Below are 19,861 nucleotides of genomic sequence, written 5' to 3'. Positions count from 1 at the left end.
ATATATACTTTATATCGTTTAAATTTAATTATATATCATATACAATATATAAGACTGATTGTTTTGATTTATTTATTCTAAAATGATTGTGAATAAACAAGGGCGGTCATTTGATTTATATGTGCAAGCCAATTTATTACATAATAGTAACTGATTTCTTAGTTATTTAATATATAATTATTATTTTATTATTTTATAATATGCAGAAAAATATAAAATAAGTATTTATTCTGCACAAGGCGTATATCTTAACCTAAGTATGTATCTCTTTAATAATTTTGAATCTTAAACATTTTCTAAATCTCATACCAAAATAAAAAGAAAGAAATGAGAATAAACTCAAAAATCAATTTTTATATTGAGCAATAACCAAAATGACACAAAAAGAAGAAATCTATCGAAGATAGATATGATTGACACGTGAATGTAAACTTCTCATAACCATAATTAACTTTTAAATTGCTAAATCATGATGTAAGACCGAGCTGACATAGTTTCATTGTAACCAAATGATATCACTCAAATTACAGTAAGGAGTGATTTATACTGAAGTCAAGTTATAGTACTTAGAGATCGAATTCACATGGAGCTAGAGAACCAATTAGATCTAATAGTTATATGATTAAGCAAGACTAATAGTTTATAAAGCAGTAAAATAGCAAAGCAGTAAACAAGTTGAACAAGACAATTGTTCAGCTTAGCAAAGAGTTGTTTGATGGAAATGATGGTTGCTAGATCTAGGATTTCTATTCAGGTAATCAAAATTATAATGATATAGAGGCTAATTGTTGCTTGCAAGATATTATAGAACTCAACTGGGAGTATAAATCTAACAACTTCCGTTGTATAGACAGTCTAATATCCAGATCTTGGATCTCAACTCTCGTTTATTGATCACAAGAAAGTGTCGATCAATTATTCTATGAAAATATCGATTGATACACTTTTCACAATATCGATCGATTAATCTATTGGATCATCGATCGATATCGCTTCTAGCAAGCTTTACGATCGGGTTGAATATGTGTTCACTAGGGTTCCTAAAATCAACTCTATTGATGATGATGACATATTAAATGGGCTTAGCCCAATAAGTGAGTTATTGTATAATGTTAGGCCCATTGTGTTTTAATTTCACCCGGTTTAGATACGTGGGAACATATCACCGACTGGGTTACTCCGACTCGGTCGAATTTGGCCGTAGGAGATGTCTTCAAACCTCCGTCGAATTGAATTATCTGATCTTCCGATATCTTCAGGAATCAGGTAACCTTCTCTGTAATCTCTCCCATTGTATCTGTTCCGATAGCTACAAGCTAAGGGGGTTTAAGCTCAGTTTGAGTTGTAATCTTTGGTATTTGAAGGGTTGACACACGCTGCATTCACACTAGGATTAATAAATGCAAAATCGATGGGAATATGGTTCCACCGGGTGCTCTTGTCAAGTTTGTTCAGAAAGGTCTCCACTACATTTGAGCAGTGTAATAGTTACTCTTTTTTTTCTTTATCTCTTTACAGTGTTAGACTGAGCTATGATTTTGCTGTGTTACTTGCAGCAGGGGGCAGCGAACATTGACGAGGATTTCTCATTCTTTCAACCGTTGGATCTGATCTCAAAGGATGTAAAAGAGTTGCAGGTGATGCTGAGGGAGAGGAAGAGGGAAGAGAGGCATAAGGACAAGGACAGAGAAAGATCTAAAGAAAACGATAAAGAGGTTGAACGAGGTCATGATGGAGATCGCAGCAAATCAGCTTCTTTGAACGAGAAGCATGGAGAGAATGAAATTAGAGAGGGAAAAGGCTCATGCAAATCAGCTTGGAGATGGTGATAGGGACATGGCTATTGACCAAAATGAGAAAGAAAACGCTGGAGATGAAGAGCATGGCCCTTCTTCGGGTCGGTCTTCATAGTTTTTTTTCTTCTGTGTTATTGTTGAAACTTTTGTGGGATGAATCATATGTGAGAATAACATTTTGTAATCCAGATAATAATATCTGTTTAATTTTTATTTGATTTGAACAGCTGCAGAACCACCATGACTCCGACATCTCTGCCGTCTCGCATTTCTAATTCTGATGTGAGGGTTTTGGAAGGGCATACTGCTGAGGTACCTTTTTAGGTGATTTTATCCCTTAAATTGGCATTTTGTATAGTTGATTTCCATCTTCACTGGTATCTAGTTCATGAATCCTAGTTATTTTGATACTGAGATTACGATGCTGTCTTTATCTCAGGTTTGTGCGTGCGCATGGAGTCCGTCGGCTTCATTGCTTGCCTCAGGGTAAGTAGTTTTGTTTAGAAAGATGGAATACACATGCGAATAATTAATTTTTGTTTTCTTATTATTCCATTTATATGTTTCATTTACAAAAATATCAGGTCTGGTGATACGACAGCACGTATCTGGAGTATTCCGGAATCTGGTCGTAGTATCAGCACTTTGATCCTGAAACATGCAAAAGGAAAGTCAAACGAGAAGTGCAAGGATGTGACTACTCTTGACTGGAATGTGAGCTCTGCTCTGTAGTAATATATGATTACTGACTTTTCAGGGTGAGGGGACTTTACTTGCAACTGGTTCTCATGCATGAGTATGAGTATGACACCGGATGCAATTGCAATATAGGGCCAACACTTGACGTTGATTGGCGCAACAATGTGTCTTTTGCAACGAGTTCTACGGACACAATGATCTACTTAAGCAAGATTGGAGAAACTCGGCCTGTCAAAACCTTTGCTGGTCATCAGGTAATGTCTCTCATATCTTGTCATTAAGTCCTGTATCAGTCTGACATTTGTCTAATCTCCAATCATACTCGGTGATTTCATAATTGCAGGGTGAGGTTAATTGCGTGAAATGGGATCCTACCGGTACTTTACTGGCCTCGTGCTCTGATGATAGTACCGCTAAGGTTTTCTGAATTAATCTCTTAAAAGTACTTTTTTAGTTTCCTTTGACTTAAACAGACATTTGTTGTCAGTTGTTCTATCTCCTTATATTTGTCGTATGTGTATCTTTTTATTCAGATGTGGAATGTAAAACAACACAGCTTTGTTCATGATCTCCGAGACCATTCTAAGGTAAAACATAAATCCAAATAATGTTTTTTTTTTTAAATAGCGTCTAAAGATGGATATTATGTTGTATTCAGGAGATATATACAATCAGATGGAGCCCTACAGGACCAGGAACCAACAATCCTAACAAACCGCTAACTCTTGCGAGGTGATAAAAAAATAGAATAGTACTTAGAAAAAAAGTAAAGTGACACTGTGTGTAACATATCTCTCTGTGTTGTTTCTTTAAATGTGAGCAGTGCATCATTTGACTCAACAGTAAAGATATGGGATGCAGAACTAGGAAAGATGCTATGTAATCTCAACGGCCACAGGTAAAAAACTTTAGCCCTCTATATGATGATGATGATGATTTGTTGTTTAACCATTGGTAGTAACAAAATCTGAATTGGTGACAAAGGGACGCGGTATACTCATTGGCGTTTAGTCCAAACGGGGAGTACATAGTGAGTGGGTCAGTGGACAAATCGATACACATATGGTCATTAAAAGAAGGCAAGATCGTGAAGACATACACAGGAGCTGGAGGGATTTTCGAAGTGTGTTGGAACAAGGAAGGTAACAAACTCGCAGCTTGTTTCGCTGATAACTCGGTCTCTGTTCTAGATTTCAGAATGTAGTTTTAGAAGTGTAGTAGTATCCGTCTAAACACCCTCATTACAAGCCTTATTTTGTTGCTGCACATATATTTATTATAAAGCTAAAATAGAGAAGAAAGGCAAAACTGTACTTGAGGTTGACTGACGAGTAACAACTAATAAATAATTAAGAGAAAACAAACTGCATTAAGGTTAAAGAATTTGCTAATACATAGTATTATTTAAATTTAGTTGTCCACAAGTTGTATTTAAAACTAAAAGTGATTAGTTACCACAAATTGTGAGCTATTAAGGAACACAACTATAAAGACTGGAGACAAAGCCCGTCTTTAAGTCCGTCGTGCGCGCCCCGGTTAGGTGAAAACAGTGGAGGTGGATGATGGCACGTGGCGAGAGCTGACGGAGTCGTGTAACCACCACGCCAAACACGCTTCTTCTTATTCCCAACCCCTTTCCTTTTCGTTACTACTCACCACGTCCTCAAACATTTTTCTAATAACCCGGAAAATTCCAAACTCTTTTTTTTTTTTTGAATTATACATAGATATTCTGGCCTCGCATAAGTGATCTAGACTAATCACGTGTTGCCACTTGTCGATCTTCTGTCCCTAACGATGCCAAAATGTTAATTCCCCAGTGGCCGGAATTCGAATCCAGGTGACGGTACTCACAACTGTAAACCATTTACCACTAGAGCTAGAAATCCGGGTTAAAAAAAAAATTTGCAATTATTAGAGACTGTAAAATAGAAAAAAAAGATTTGCAATTATTCATTTTTCTTCATTAATAATAGATGGCGTAACGAATAGGAAAGCCTTTTTATTATATTTTTAAATAAGAGTTGTAATTCTGTGATATTCCCAAGAAAGAAAAAAAAAGATTCGACAATCCCAAACTTCACACGATCTCGTGAGTTGTTGACAAAACTAAACCCCTCTGCGCTTCTCTACACTTCACAAGTTCTGTATTAAATCTTATCTACCACCATTAATCTCCTTGATTATATAAAAAGACAATAATAGTAACAACCACAAGAAAGGACAGGCAACCGCAGTTACACTCAAGATGTCGGAGCCAGAGAGAGCGCGTCCTCTACTAGCATCGGAGGAGAGAGCCTACGAAGACACCGAGAAAGTCCACATAGTCGGAGTAGACGAAGAAGACGGCGCCGATTACGACGACGAGCTCGGGAACTCGCCACGCTTCTCATGGAAGAAGCTATGGCTGTTCACCGGACCGGGGTTCCTCATGAGCATCGCTTTCCTCGATCCGGGGAACCTAGAGAGCGATCTCCAAGCCGGGGCCATCGCTGGCTACTCTCTCATCTGGCTCCTCATGTGGGCCACCGCCATCGGGCTTCTCATTCAGCTTCTCTCTGCTCGTCTCGGCGTCGCCACGGGACGGCACCTGGCTGAGCTCTGCCGCGAGGAGTATCCCACTTGGGCGAGGATGGTGCTTTGGATCATGGCGGAGATTGCTTTGATCGGTGCTGATATTCAGGAGGTTATCGGTAGTGCGATAGCTATCAAGATCTTGTCTAATGGGTTGGTTCCTCTTTGGGCTGGTGTTGTTATCACTGCTTTGGACTGGTTAGTTTCTCAATTATTATTCTAATATTTGTTACGAAGCTAGCTAAGAGTAGTATGATTTGAGATTATTTTTTTTGTTTTAGTCTACTCTTTTAATCGAAATCTTTATTCTTGTTTGGGGTTTGATTATATAAATTTTCAATTTAGAAAAAAAAAACTAGAAAAATCCTTCATTTTTGAAAAATTTAGGTTTGTTCTTGATTTGTTGGAGATGTTAGGGGAGTTTAGAATGGATTTTAACATTATTATATGTGATTGATTGCAGTTTCATCTTTCTATTTCTGGAGAATTATGGAATAAGGAAGCTAGAAGCTGTGTTTGCTATTCTGATTGCAACAATGGCGCTTGCATTTGCTTGGATGTTTGGTCAGACGAAACCCAGTGGAACTGAACTCCTTGTTGGTTAGTTATAATCTTCTCAACATTTTGATTCTTTGTTTGGAGAGGAGATAAGCTATTTATAGAAGATTAATGATTAGGCGGGCGCCTGGACCAATTTTTTTATCAATTCGTTTCGTTCATATCTGATTTGCAGATTAGGACACAAGGAGAAACTAAAAATGGTGATTTTTTTTTGTTTAACGCAGGAGCATTGGTTCCAAAACTCAGTTCCAGGACAATAAAACAAGCGGTTGGAATCGTGGGATGCATTATCATGCCTCACAACGTCTTCTTGCACTCTGCGCTTGTTCAATCGAGAAAAGTTGATCCCAAAAAGAGATTCCGTGTCAAAGAAGCTCTCAAGTACTACTCCATTGAATCCACCGGAGCTCTCGCTGTTTCCTTCATCATCAATGTCTTTGTCACCACCGTCTTTGCCAAAGCCTTTTACGGGACAGACATAGCGGACACCATCGGTCTTGCAAACGCAGGACAGTACTTGCAGGACAAATACGGCGGCGGGTTTTTCCCAATACTCTACATATGGGCGATAGGAGTGTTGGCAGCTGGTCAGAGTAGTACCATCACAGGCACCTACGCAGGACAGTTTATAATGGGAGGGTTCTTGAACCTCAAGATGAAGAAATGGGTCAGAGCCTTGATCACAAGAAGCTGCGCCATCGTCCCGACAATGATCGTGGCTCTTGTCTTTGATTCTTCTGATTCTATGCTTGATGAGCTTAACGAGTGGCTTAACGTTCTTCAGTCTGTTCAGATCCCTTTCGCAGTTATCCCTCTGCTTTGCTTGGTGTCGAATGAGCAGATCATGGGGAGCTTTAAAATCCAGCCTTTAGTGCAGACCATCTCGTGGATCGTAGCTGCTCTTGTGATAGCTATTAATGGGTATCTGATGGTGGATTTCTTCTCAGGAGCTGCGACGAGTGTGGCTTTGCTTGTGCCGGTGATCATATTCGCTGTTGCGTATGTGGTGTTTGTGCTTTACCTTATCTCAAGAGGCCTCACGTATACTACTCCTTGGCAGCTAGTGTCGTCGCAGAAAGTTACAGAGAGGGATGATGAGTAAGTACAAAAAAGCAAAGACTCTTTTTACTGAATGGGAATAAATCTGGAAAACTGAAACAAACAATAGAAAGTTGGTTTCATCAGTAGTAGTATGGTAACAATGTCATGATATGTATTTGTAATATTGGTATTTTATGGTTTAGAGCATAGACTTTGTGTAAGAATATATTCAGGACTTCCTTTCTTTTTTTCTTAGAATCTGAAATGTTTCCTTGTTGAAAAATTCATATATTTGTTGGAGTGTTAGCTGAATAAAACGGTAATAAGAAGCTTGTTTTTCAACAACAAAAATATCCACAGATTCAATTAGAAAGTCTAAAGATTATTACGATACATGACATTAATATCAAACATAGGATCAGCTCTTCCTAATCCTTTTTTTTTTGTGTGCAACAGCTCTTCCTAATCCAAAAACCAAAAAAATTCACTAAAAGTCAAAAAATAAATAAATAGGTTTTGAATATATGTGATTTTTACATAAACACACTCCTAAACAATGTTTGACGTAAGAGGCTCGACAATAGCCTAACACATTTATTAAGAACCAAAAATAAATAAATTTTGTAACGACTAAGCAGACCACTAATAATAAGAGACTGAAACTGCCATTTGCTCTCGGATGCACAACACTATAAACTCATGTTCTTGCTTTTTAACATAGCCCAAGGTATATATGGAGGAGGTGTCTAGGTTAAGAGTTCTTCTAGATAACATCTCCTCATATCTAAGTATATCTTCATCAAATGACAAGTTATCTTCAAACCCAGCTCATAAGTATTACTCAAGAGTAGAAGAGATAGCAAAGCTTCTTATGCCTCTTCTTGACAACCCTGTTGTCTCTGATGTGTCTCCTAGCGAATTGCTTAACAACAGCTTTGAAGAGTTATCTCAATACGTTGATGAGCTAAGAGAGCAGTTTGAGAGCTGGCAACCTCTTTCAAGTAGAATCTTATATGTAAGTAAAGAAACAGCCAACTCTTCTCTTTGCTAAGTGTTTTTCTCTTTACTAGCTACCTATCTTGTGTGTCACCAGGTTCTTAGAATTGAATCATTAGCATCAAAGATGAGGGAATCAAGTTTGGAAGTCTTTCAGCTTCTCAAACACTTACCTGCTGATTTGGTTTCACCATCTGAGGTAGTATAGTCTCAATGTTCAAGAATTTGTGTGTAGTGTTCTTTAGGTTCTACATAAATTGAACTGGCTCCAGAATCGGGCTTGTATGAATTCTTTTGAAACATTCAACTTATGAGAGGCTTCACTTTTTTTTGTTTCAAAGTTATATATATATATATATATATATATATATATATTTTTTATTTTTTTTTGGTATAGTAACATCAAAATATCTATTGCAAAATAAAAATGAACAAACAATTTTAGTTTATGAAAATGATTGAAAAAATATTGATAAATTTTATATTATTATGATTTATATAAAAAATAAATGTTGACAGAAAAAGATAAAAAAATAAATAGTATACTGTTTAAATTTAAAAGTAAACAGTTCATCTACAAAATTTGTAAAAATATTTAAGAATCTGTAAATATTTTATTTCGAATAGAGTTCCCACAATCTAAGGACTGGTTCTGTTTGGCTCTTGTTTAATGTTGCAGGACTGCATAGAACTGGTGAAGTTAGTGGGAAGAGAGGAAGTTTCGTATACTATTGATCTAGCTCTGATAGATCAAAGAAAAGGTGTTGAACTTACTCCAGAGGTTCTGGTGAAAATTGCCGAGAGTGTTGGTTTGAGATCAAACCAGGATATTCTGATCGAAGGTGTGGTACTTACAAACTTGAAGGAAGATGCTAACCTTGTCAAGGACAACACCCGAGCTGGTTTTATAAAGGGATTGATCTATCTGACCAAGCAAATGCATGATTACCTTGCCAAGATAGAGCAGTCTCAGTCACCTTCTGACTTTTTCTGCCCTCTATCACTTCAGCTTATGACTGATCCTGTCACTGTGACATCTGGTCAAACATACGAACGGGCTTTTATCGAAAAATGGTTTGATATGGGACTCATGGTCTGCCCAAAGACAAGGCATGCTTTGTCTCAGACCACTTTGACACCTAACTTCACTGTCAAGGCATTCATTGCCAACTGGTGTGAATCAAACAATGTCAATCCTCCTGATCCTTTGGAGCTGATTCACTCAAATCAGCCTTTCCCTCTTCTTGTTGGATCATGTTCTGCTGATGACTCCAGAGATTCTCTGCCTCTTCCTGTAATGGATGATACACTTAAGTGCAACCATATAGAATCTGTAGATGCTAGCAAATGCGAGGAGCTGCATCAGGTCTTAACTAGGTCTGCTTCTGCACCAGGCATTGTCTCTAAAGTTGTTTCCAAAGCCAACACATCGATCTCACAGGCACCGGGTGAAACTGTTCCTCAGCCCTGGATCATCCCAGCGACCATGAAAGAAACTGGAAGCAGTTCAAACATGGAAGCAGAAGAAACTGGAGGCAGTTCAAGTATGGAAGTAGAGGTGAAGAAACTGATTCAAGATCTCAAGAGTTCTTCGTTAGATGCACAAAGAGAGGCCACAGCTCAGCTCAGGCTACTAACAAAAGACATTCCAGACGACCGCACTGTGATTGCAAGGTGCGGAGCAATCGCTGCGTTAGTCAATAAGCTTTACTCCATGGACAAGATGATCCAAGCGGAAGCCGTGACTTGCTTGCTCAACTTATCACTCGACGACAGCAACAAAACCGTCATCGCGTATAGTGGAGTATTCAAGCCGCTCGTTCACGTTCTCAAGACAGGAAACATGGAAGCCAAAGAGAACTCAACAAGAGCTCTAGTGAGCTTGTCTAAAGCCGAAGAGAACAGGACAAAGATGCTACAAGCAGGAGCTATAGAGCCACTTGTTAGGCTTATGGGTAATGGAAGTCCCAGGGGGAAAAAGGACGCAGCCACGGCTCTAACCAACCTCGCGACACGCAACAGGGAGAAAGAGATGGTGATCAGAGGTGGAGGAGTTAGGTACTTGATCCAGATGATGAATCCTGCAGCTGGAACGGTGGAGAGAGCTGTGGTTGTGTTGGCTAATCTTGCAAACGTGCCAGAAGCAAAGATTGCGATTAGAGATGGAGGAGGGATACCGTTATTGGTGGACGTTGTGGAGTTGGGTTCACCAAGAGGACAAGAGAATGCAGCTGCAGCACTTTGCGTGCTTTGTATGGATAGCTCAAGATTCTGCAACATTGTTATAAGAGAAGGAGCTATTCCACCTCTTGTGGCTCTTACTAGATCAGGAACAACAAGAGCCAAAGAAAAGGTTCTTTTCCTTTGCTTTGTCTTTCCTCTTCTTGTTTGGTAATAACTAATAACTAACTGTTTCTATGCTTTTGTTTGTTTCAGGCAAAGAGTCTTCTTAAGTACTTTGAAGCCTTAAAACAAGAGAACCAGAGGCGAAACTGATCTTAGTTTTACTTCGCAGGTTTTACTACTAACCTATACAATTATGATACATCTACACGTATATGATGATATATTATAGATGGAGAACATGTATGCAATGTGAAAGATTATACATCTACATATATATGATGCTATATTATATAGTGATTTGTATGGAAAACATGTATGCAATGTGAAAAATTAAACAGTGAATATTTAATATGAGAATTGTCTATTGTTCTCTTATTATTTTATCGAAGTAAAATAGTAAAATTAATAAATCAGTCATGATTTATACCAGTTCAAAATACAACACAAATCGATAAAATAAAAAGATCATAAATTTTTAGATAATATATAAATATATGGTCCTATTAGAATAATAAATTAATAAATTGTATATATACAGATTATATAGTACAAATAAATATTATTTGTTTTATATTTACAATAAATTTATCTATATTATTTCTTAATATTTTATTATACTTTGATAATATTTAGTAAAATTATGTCTAAATGATATTTAAATTATATGAAAGATATTTCATATACATTAAATAATATAATGAAAACAATATGAAAATAGGATTTCTAAAGTTTAATAGTAAAATTAACTATTTTCCTATTTTATAAAAAAAAATATCTAAAAATAAATTATTTTTAATTAATAACTCCACAGTTTTTTACTCTATACTTTTAATTTCATTTGAAATACATTGAACTGATGGGAGGCCCATTTGAAAGTTTCCAGCGAGTTTTCGGTAGATTTTGAAGCCGCCTAATGCACATCTCACAAGTGAGTTGAGGATTTGGTAGTAAAACATTATATTATACGATTTTGATGGTGAGAAATTTCACGTCTTTGTCTATATAAACATCATTGCTTTTAATCATGCCAAGCACCACTCCTTATCTATTATGGAAAACAAAAAGAAAAGAAAAATAAAGTTAAGCACACCTATATGATATTTCACTTTCACATCATTCTCGTTTCTTAAATGATGTTTCACTTTCATACCATCTCATATACGTGTATGCATCTCTCTTGTCTTGCTCGTCTAAAATTAAACTTAACTTTAAAAAAGTTTTTTATGAGACTGATATTAGCTGATGAATGTGTAGTGCACTTTCAAAGGTTGGATTGGGATTTTTTGTGTGTAAAGTTGGGTGATTTGAGCAGAATAATTGAAATTCCGAATATATTACAGAGATGATAAGAGAAAATGTGATTTAAAACTTAGCTAAAATATAAATCATATGAAATAAATTAAAGTATAATTGATAATTAGCCACTAACATACAAAAGGATAATTACGTAAGAAAATGTGATTTAAAACTTAGATAAAATATAAATCATAATGAAATAAACTAAAGTACTGTATAATTGAAAATTAGCCACTAACATACAAAAAGATAATTACGTAGGAAATGATTAAACACAAAAATACATTTAACTTAAAATAGTAAAGACAAAAAAAAAAATGAAGCAGCGAAACAAGAATGTGTCTTTTGCTCGAATCATCAATCACGCCAAGCTTCTTCTGCCATGGTCAACGACAGAACCTACCTGTGATAACTCTTTCAACCACTCAAACGTTCTCTTACGCGCAACCGCTGTTTTCTCCTCTTTCTTCGCCGTCTTCTTCCTCTGTTTCTCCTCCGTCTCACCGGAGACACTGATTTTCACAGGCACGACCGTCTCCGTCGCCACCGAACATTTGCAATCCGCGAACAGAAAGCTTCTTCTCCGGTTCCTCGATCTCGACTCTCCTGTTTTCTTCGAGTTCGAGCTCGTGCTCGTGCTGCTGCAGCTACTGTTCCGACTCACTGATACTCTTGCGTTCGACGCCGTTCGGAGCTCGATCTCCGGCGTGCGGACGAGTCCTAGCCGGAGAAAGTCCCAAATCGAAGATGACTTAGGGTTTCTGATTGAGTTCACCCTCGCCGTCATGCTCGATGATCGTCTGATCTGTGGGTTTGGACTCGGTTGACTGTAGTCGATGAAATTGTTTTTGATTTTCCGGTCTGATCCGGCTCTGGTTCGTCGGAATTCAACCGATTCGGATCTGGTGATTAACCGGTTCGAACCGGCGTCTAAGCTGAAGGAGTGACGTAGAGGCAAGATTCGGCCTTTGGAGAATAATTCGTCCGCGGTACTCATCTCCGGAGCCGGTTCACACGAATCCGACCCGAGCCGAAACGATGACCCGATTTCGAATTCGAACCCGGATTCGATTTCTTCTTCTTCTGACTTTGACTGTTTTGGGAAATGAACTTTCTCATTAGATAAACTCACCGGCAAATCAGACAGAGACAACGCTTCTTCTTCTTCTTCTTGTGCGTCATCATCTTCTTCTTCGTCCTCTTGATCTTGATTGCCATGTGAGATCAAAAGGGTTTCTTCTTCCTCTGTACAAGTCCTCCCCATTTTCGAAGCTTCCGAGTTTCCAACGAGAGACAGAGAGAAAGTTTTTAAATTTAAACACATAAACGAAAGAGTGGGCGAATATTTAAAGATGACAAAATAAGTCTCTGTTGAAAAAGTCAAAACGATATCGATCCTTTTCTTTTAGTTATTTTCCCACTAAAACCTATAGTCTTTTGATACATAAATTACATGTGTATTGTATTTATTTATATACAGAAAGTATTATAATAATATTTGAAAATAGACATTAAGCCATCGGAAAAAAAACTATACTATTTATTTTACATCAAAAGTTATTTCCCATTTAAATTTTTTTCTAACCATAATAAAGATCATGAGAAGAATAAGTCCTAAATTTACTAGACATGGTGTTTCTTTTTCTTTTTTCCTTTTAGTATCGTGACAATTGTCCACAGTTGAGCATAGTCTATATTAATTTGCATCGTATATTCGTATGTTTAACTATGTTTCGAGTTCTTCTTGTGCCTAATTAGAATCCTGAAAATATGTTTTATACTATATATGTCTTCTTTAGTGGTCAACTTGCATTAGGCTGTTAACTGTTTTATATTTGCTTTGGCGGGTAAAAACTAAAATGTTTCGAGAACCCTTTTAGTAAGAACACACATGATAAATCTGAGAGGCTATAAAGTTATGGCAGGCTTTTGGTATAAGAGACCTTGTTATAATATATCATATATCTACTTACTTTTTTGATAAATGAAAACATAGATATGTAAGAAAAACAAGAACCAAGAAAATATCGTTAAAAAGAACCAAAAAAATATAAATAATAATAATAACTTAGAAGGTTGGGTCTGTGGAGGAGTGGGCCTAGGCCACTATTTTTGGCACGCGATAGCTACGCTTTACCCAGCACCATCACCATTCATCTTCCACATGCATCATACATTTTATCATGAGCTTTTATAATTTCTTTTGATGTTCTGTTGTTAACTACGAGCGTTTTAAATTTGTTTCTATGTATGTATAGAGGATAAACTATGCATCCTTTTCTTATTTTCTTACTTTCTAGCTACAGTTCAATTAGAATGATCTAACGTCTATTTTACTGTATGACATTTTCTTACCTTTCTCATTTTCAAACATGTAATAATGGTCTACAAATGTTTCCATAAGTTGTTAAGCATTAGACTCTGACCACATGTACGATTTACAAACTATAAATACAATAGGAAAATGACTATTTGCATATTTAAATTTAAATTTTATATTTTTCGATGTCCAATTCTAGAAGGGTGTTATTTAGCAAAAAAAAAAAAAATCTAGAAGGATGTGGGTTAACATTCATGAAAAAGAAACTTTCCTCATTATCAAGACAAGGTTTGTCATCTACGAAATAAAGGTAGAATGTGGATTTGAAATCATATGATAAGTCTTGGTCGAGTTGTATAATTATAAAAGCTATGTTCGAAATAAAGCACTACTAGGAGAAAAAAGGAAAATGTGGTACCAGATATAGTTGAAACGTATGGTGCAACAACTATATTTTTGTCAACATTTCTTTTTTTTTTTCCGTCAAAGTTTTTATATTAATGGAGAAGGGACCAAGCCCAATTACAAGACCGAAGCCCACATACACTACAAATCCAAAAAAACAACAAGCTCACAGGCCAACCAAGAACAGTTAATGGGCCAGTGACCCAACACCCAAACCACGAGACACCCGGCGACTTCGGCTGGTCCACGCGTCGAGGAGACCGGATACGTGGAATGATCAGGACCGTCGGAGCGACACGCATCGCTTCCGTCTCACACTCAACCGATGATTGGAGGGAGATTCGACGAAACTCTGCCGTCAATCAAAGTTTTACCATTGAAGAACAGCTCACCATGGAACCATCTTCACAGTAGTTCAAATTGTACACCAGATTTATGTTTTCAGAAGAACGAATCGCTTACAATCGATCCCACCACAGTCAATTTTCCTGCTTGAAAAAACTGTCACCATGAATAAAAGACCGCAAGAAACGACGTATTCATTGTCGTTTATACTTTTCTTTTTATATTAAAATTACATTTTCAAACTCATCATAATCACATTGTTATCATACATTGGAGGAACTTGATCAGTGATAGTTTTCTATCAAATAGCCTTTTCTGTTAAATTTAAGTTTGCTATACATTTAATAGTATATTTATCACATCAAAAAGCTGGCATGTAATTTCATAAAATAATTGGCAAACTTGAACTATACACATATATATATACGAATGCGATAAGATTATATATTATATGTTAATGTATATTTGTTTTGTGCATGTGGATATTTATAGTCTTGTACGCCTAATATTTGGTTGTAAAATTTAAGAGAGGTTTACAATCATGCAACGTGAATCAAGATTGGCCATGGAAGGCATGATGCGAAATGGACTTGTGCAGTAGGTAATCATCTGCCGAAATCATTGACTTTAGAACATCTCCAAAAAAACACTCTATAACTTCAAATATAAAGTTTTTTGCTCTCTAAAAAGAAATTTCAAAACTTCAAATTTGAAGTTCTGAAGAGTGATCAAAACTTCAAATTTGAAGTTTCATATTTTTATTTGCATTTTGGTCCCTACAATCACACATCAACATTAATATACAAAAAAAACAACAAAAAGATTTTTTAGAATTACACGAAGACATAACTATTACACAAATTTATATATTACAACAACACTAATAGTTAGATAAGTTTGATCCGGAACCTTCAAAATTTTCAAATATTGTCTAAATTTTTTTGTTATACTAAAGATGGTTGTTGTTGTTTTTTTGATGTCTTTTCCGTTCAATTCTTTATTGTTCATATCGAATATATTCACGAGTATTAATATCATCAAAAAGAAATTAGTCTTTTAGCAATATTTTATATTTCTCTTTTACTTTCTTGTTCCGATCTTATATATTTACAAGTATCAATATCACACGATTTCAACAACTTTTAGCTTGCAATCTACAAAGTAAAAATGAGGAGACCCATTTTTACTTCGAAATGCACTAATAGATCATATATGCATTACGAAAATTATTTTATGGAATAACATGGTATTTTTTTGAAGTTTAATATTAATTAAGGTATTTTTATTTAATTTTTTATAGAATATTTTATTTATTAATGTTATTGTAATATGTTTATATATGTACTAGTTATTTATAAAAGTTTTATGAATTCAAATTAGTTATAACAAATATAAGTTTCATATTATAAAATACAAATAGTTTTGAAGTTGAGTTTAAAGTTTTGCTTTTAGAGAAGAACATCTTTAAACTTCAAATATAGAGTTTGGAAACTTCAAATTAGAGTTCCTTTTTGGAGATTCTCTTAGTAACGGTGCCGATTAAAACTCATAATCATGTGTGGTGGAATTTAATGTTCTATATTTTTGAACCGGAGAATCATAATACAGGAAGCAAAGATCCATAGAAGTTTAAAGTGCCACCTTCTAATGGGCCCAGTATACTAAAGCCCATTAAGCTATACCGTCCGTAAAAGCCATGAATCAACAAAAATCTAATCATGATTTTGTTTTTCTTCTATACAGTTATGATCTACCATACCACCCTAGGATGATTTCCCATCATCTCAGACACACATTTAGTAATTGATTTCCCATCATCTCAGACACGCATTTAGTAACTTTTAGGTTTCTACAGGATGTCACGGCCAAGAAAATGAGTAAACACATCAACATCTAAAAAGTTCAACCATTTTACTTTTCGTTTAAATATTCAAGTCACATGATAAAACAGCTAAAAGACCCAACCCAGCTATCCTTACGGCCGGAGAAGATTTCATTTCTTTAAATAGCAAAGAGAAAACACAACGACAAGAGTTCCAAAAGCAAACTAGATAAGCCAAGACTGCGTGCTGTTGTTGCTAAACAAAGCTCTTATAACAAACGGCAGACAATATCTGTGACTTTCTTCTTCCCATAAAACCCCATTAATTTTGTCATAATTAACCACTACGTCCAGGTAATCGCCACGGGACTACCCACCACGTGTTTCCCATCTGACCATTCAATGTTCCCGAAGCTAGATCCAGACGCCTTAGAAGAGTCTACGGTAAACGTCACCGTATACGATTTCTTCTCATTAACTTCTTTGAAATTCAAAACCGCCGGTGCAACCGAAATCTTGACTGCTGTACTCTCCGAAATGACTTTAACCTTGTAGGACCCAGCTCCTCCAACGCTCGTGACAGTACGCGTGTACTTATACGCTCCGGATCCGTCAACGTTAACGGCGAAGGACGGATAGTTTAAATCCGCGACTGAGTGCGTTTTGGAGGGATCGCAAGTGAAATTGCGTCTCGAAACGCTTCTGATCTGCGACGACGTGTAGTTCAACGCGCAGAGGAAACCTAAGTAATCCACCGTCGTTAGATCGTAAACGAGTCCTGGATTGGTGGCGATCGTCGGAGACACGTATCCCGCACCGTGATCAAACGCCGTCGAAGGCTTCCCCGTCGCGATGTCGAGGATCGGTTTCCCGTCTTTGTAGGATCTGTACGCGGTGGTCATGAGCGCCGATCTAATCGCCGCCGGACTCCACTCGGGATGCGCCGACTTGAGAAGAGCCGCTAAACCGCTGACGTGAGGGCAAGACATCGACGTCCCCGAGATGATGTTGAATCCCACGCGGCGAGGATCGGAAGGAAGTCCCGTAGGTCCCGCGGCTCCGGTCCACGCGGCGAGGATGTTGACTCCCGGCGCGATCAAATCAGGTTTGAGAATGTTGGGAGTAATCGAGTTAGGCCCTCGCGAGCTGAACGCAGCAACCACGGGAGACGGCTGGACGTTAACCACGGTACCTTGGATCAAAACCGAAGCGGTGGGATTCGGATCTGTCAAGACGTAGCGCCTGATGATATCGCCAGCTTTCTCTCCTACTGTAGTCGCAGGTAACATATGCGCATCCGCCACAAGCTCCTCTCCGTTAGCCGCCGTATTGGCCAGGATCATACCTACACCACCAGCAGCTTTCACCACGTCCCCTTTCTGAACCCTAGCGTTCACTCCTCTATCGCACATAACAATCTTCCCCTTCACTTTCTCCGGAATCAAACTCCCCGTCATACATAGATTCCCATTAGTAGCGTTACTCGCATTCCCCGCGTAAATAAACGGTAACAACTTATCCGGAAGAGCATCTCCTTTAAATAAAGAAACTCCGCTGTAATTCTTCCCGTTGCCTAGAATCGCAATCGCTGGAAAATCACGATCCAACGTACCAGCACCAACCGTGGTGATCCAAGGAGCTACGTTGGATAAACTGTAAGGGCTTGGACCAGCGTTACCAGCAGAGCACGAAACGAATATACCTCTCTCCATGGCCGCGAATGCTCCAATAGCAACACCGTCTCTATAATAATCAGACATCCCACCGCCGAGAGACATAGACAAAACGTTCACGTTATCCTCAATGGCTTGATCAATCGCAGCTAAAATATCTGAGCTGAAGCAACCACCTAACCAACAAACTTTGTAAACCGCTACGCGAGCGCGTGGATCCATCCCGCGAGCTGTTCCGCTAGCGAACCCTAGGAGGCTAGCTCCCTCCACGACGGATCCGGCGGCGGTTGAGGACGTGTGCGTTCCGTGACCGTCGTCGTCTCTAGGAGATCTTGATTCTTTGGATTCGTCGACTGGTCCCATCGTCGCTTCGTAGCCGCGAGCGAAGAATCTAGCTCCGATTAGTTTCCGGTTACAGAGGGAGGCGGTGAAGTTAGTCCCAGCCTCGCACCCGCCTTTCCACGTCGAGGGAACCGGACCGAAGCCGTTGTCGGAGAAGCTTTTGCTCTCCGGCCAGACTCCGGTGTCGAGAACCCCGACGACGACGTCGCTGGATGCGCCGGTTTGAGGGAAGAGATCTGCGTTGTTGTGTTCGTCGAGGCCGAGGAAGAGGGGGGACCGAGTCGTGTGTAGCTCGTAACGGTGCTCGGGGAGAACAGAGATGACGCCCGGCTGAGTCATGAGCGAGTCGGCTTCCTCGGGAGTTAGACGAGTGGAGAATCCGTGAATCGCGTTGTTGTAGGTGTAGAGCAGTTGAGCGGACTCTGAGACGGATCTGAGAGAGGAATCGTACCAGAGAGAGTGGAGATCGTAGCTTGATGGCATCTGAGATTTGGCCATGTGAACGATGTATGTGGCCTGTTGAGCTCCATCGGAAATTTGGGAAGAACCCAGAAGATAAAGGATAAGGAGAAAGAAGGAAGCGGTGGATGAGAGAAACGAAGAAGAAGACATCTTTTGTGTAAATTTGTGGTCTCTCTCTCTAAATCGAAGAAGAAAGGATGAGAGGAGAGAGGGTTTATATATTGTAGATAAAGGAAGATGAGATACTGATATGTGTGTCACTCTTCTGCTGTTAAAGTGATTATTTTCGTGTTTTCTTTAATGTCCCAAGACTTCTTGTTTGAACTAGTGTACCTATGTTTACATGAAGTAATATGTTTTTCGTATGTTATCAGGAGATAATGGTTTTTTTGTTAACTTGAGATTCTGTTTCTGTTTAGTATTATCGTCTTTTTCTCTGACTTTTAATGTGACCTTGTTTGAGACTACAAAATGGTTTATAAGTTCGATAGACTCCTCATGCTATGTCGTTCACAAAACCATTTTGATGTTTGACGTTTGTAAACCACTAAGTCCATATCCGTTTAACTCGTAGTAATATATTAGAAGATTTTTTTTTTTCTGTGATGTCGAAAGTATGTATATTTAATTTTGCATATTACATTGGTTTCCCACATACAAATTCGAATCTTTTAAATATTAGCATGCGTTACGAAATAATCGACCATCGGAAATGACTAATGAGTGGGTCATGACTCTGAAGGCAGTTTCTTTCGTGTATATCAATACATCACAATTCGTGACAAAAAAAAATCAATACATCACAATCACCAACGAGCTTAGCCAAAAAGAAACACTAACTATAAGCTATCTGAAATAAACAGAAATTTCTGAATGGAGTTTGGGTACGAATCTATTGGTGACGTGAGTGAAAACAAAAACACTGGTCTCGTTTTTTTTACCAGGTTTTCTTTGCTGGTAAATAGGGATGATTATCTTTGCTTTTGAGTTGATGGGATGCTCAGCTCACTTTGCTAGTTTATAGATGTTAGTTTCTGCATCAAGCTTAATATGTTTCTCGGCGTTGGTTAGTATGTTTCTTTCGGTAAAAGATTAATATGTTTTCAGTGTAGTTTGAAGAACGATGTCTTCCCTATTCATATACCGTAACCGAAGCTGCAAGTGGGAACAGGCGCAACACTTT

At 37.9% G+C, this 19,861-nt stretch overlaps 5 protein-coding genes across 5 annotated transcripts; 3 read left to right on the top strand and 2 right to left on the bottom strand.

Annotated features, from left to right (window-relative positions):
• The first annotated feature begins 266 nt into the window (after positions 1–266).
• LOC106358302 (WD40 repeat-containing protein HOS15) lies at positions 267–3,785 on the top strand. Its single transcript, XM_022689644.2, is given in 15 exon segments — positions 267–1,266; positions 1,365–1,391; positions 1,394–1,469; positions 1,532–1,762; positions 1,764–1,901; positions 2,030–2,108; positions 2,236–2,282; positions 2,381–2,510; positions 2,554–2,582; positions 2,584–2,749; positions 2,839–2,913; positions 3,029–3,082; positions 3,154–3,227; positions 3,319–3,393; positions 3,480–3,785. Coding segments are annotated over 15 exon segments (1,578 nt in total). The 5' UTR covers positions 267–1,109; the 3' UTR covers positions 3,700–3,785.
• A 741-nt stretch (positions 3,786–4,526) lies between these two features.
• Positions 4,527–6,962, top strand: LOC125575273 (metal transporter Nramp4-like). The gene is made up of 3 exons (XM_048736820.1): positions 4,527–5,267; positions 5,533–5,669; positions 5,855–6,962. The coding sequence occupies exons 1-3, from the start codon at positions 4,744–4,746 to the stop codon at positions 6,730–6,732; spliced, it is 1,539 nt and encodes a 512-aa protein (XP_048592777.1). The 5' UTR covers positions 4,527–4,743; the 3' UTR covers positions 6,733–6,962.
• A 212-nt stretch (positions 6,963–7,174) lies between these two features.
• Positions 7,175–10,377, top strand: LOC106355271 (U-box domain-containing protein 2-like). The gene is made up of 4 exons (XM_048736819.1): positions 7,175–7,686; positions 7,765–7,866; positions 8,347–10,020; positions 10,104–10,377. Exons 1-4 carry the CDS (start codon positions 7,405–7,407, stop codon positions 10,161–10,163), a joined length of 2,118 nt encoding a protein of 705 aa, XP_048592776.1. The 5' UTR covers positions 7,175–7,404; the 3' UTR covers positions 10,164–10,377.
• A 1,127-nt stretch (positions 10,378–11,504) lies between these two features.
• Positions 11,505–12,658, bottom strand: LOC106358298 (histone H3.v1-like). The gene has a single exon (XM_013798046.3). It carries the CDS (start codon positions 12,631–12,633, stop codon positions 11,671–11,673), a length of 963 nt encoding a protein of 320 aa, XP_013653500.2. The 5' UTR covers positions 12,634–12,658; the 3' UTR covers positions 11,505–11,670.
• Positions 12,659–16,273: 3,615 nt separating this feature from the next.
• Positions 16,274–19,090, bottom strand: LOC106358297 (subtilisin-like protease SBT1.7). The gene has a single exon (XM_013798045.3). It carries the CDS (start codon positions 18,826–18,828, stop codon positions 16,546–16,548), a length of 2,283 nt encoding a protein of 760 aa, XP_013653499.1. The 5' UTR covers positions 18,829–19,090; the 3' UTR covers positions 16,274–16,545.
• Positions 19,091–19,861: the final 771 nt, after the last annotated feature.

The sequence above is a fragment of the Brassica napus genome, chromosome A7, assembly GCF_020379485.1.
Source record: "Brassica napus cultivar Da-Ae chromosome A7, Da-Ae, whole genome shotgun sequence".
NCBI classification, from domain to species: Eukaryota; Viridiplantae; Streptophyta; class Magnoliopsida; order Brassicales; family Brassicaceae; genus Brassica; species Brassica napus.
Note: the sequence above shows the minus strand (reverse complement) of the source record. Positions and strands in the feature narration are given on the sequence as shown.

Bases quoted from the DNA above. Each gene is read 5' to 3' on its own strand.
- LOC106355271 (XM_048736819.1), top strand. From the start codon at position 7,405: ATGGAGGAGGTGTCTAGGTTAAGAGTTCTTCTAGATAACATCTCCTCA. The intron at 7,687-7,764 runs GTAAGTAAAGAA...GTGTGTCACCAG, and splicing joins TTTCAAGTAGAATCTTATAT to GTTCTTAGAATTGAATCATT. The intron at 10,021-10,103 runs GTTCTTTTCCTT...TGTTTGTTTCAG, and splicing joins CAACAAGAGCCAAAGAAAAG to GCAAAGAGTCTTCTTAAGTA.
- LOC125575273 (XM_048736820.1), top strand. From the start codon at position 4,744: ATGTCGGAGCCAGAGAGAGCGCGTCCTCTACTAGCATCGGAGGAGAGA. The intron at 5,268-5,532 runs GTTAGTTTCTCA...GATTGATTGCAG, and splicing joins GTTATCACTGCTTTGGACTG to TTTCATCTTTCTATTTCTGG. The intron at 5,670-5,854 runs GTTAGTTATAAT...TGTTTAACGCAG, and splicing joins TGGAACTGAACTCCTTGTTG to GAGCATTGGTTCCAAAACTC.
- LOC106358298 (XM_013798046.3), bottom strand. From the start codon at position 12,633: ATGTGTTTAAATTTAAAAACTTTCTCTCTGTCTCTCGTTGGAAACTCG.
- LOC106358297 (XM_013798045.3), bottom strand. From the start codon at position 18,828: ATGTCTTCTTCTTCGTTTCTCTCATCCACCGCTTCCTTCTTTCTCCTT.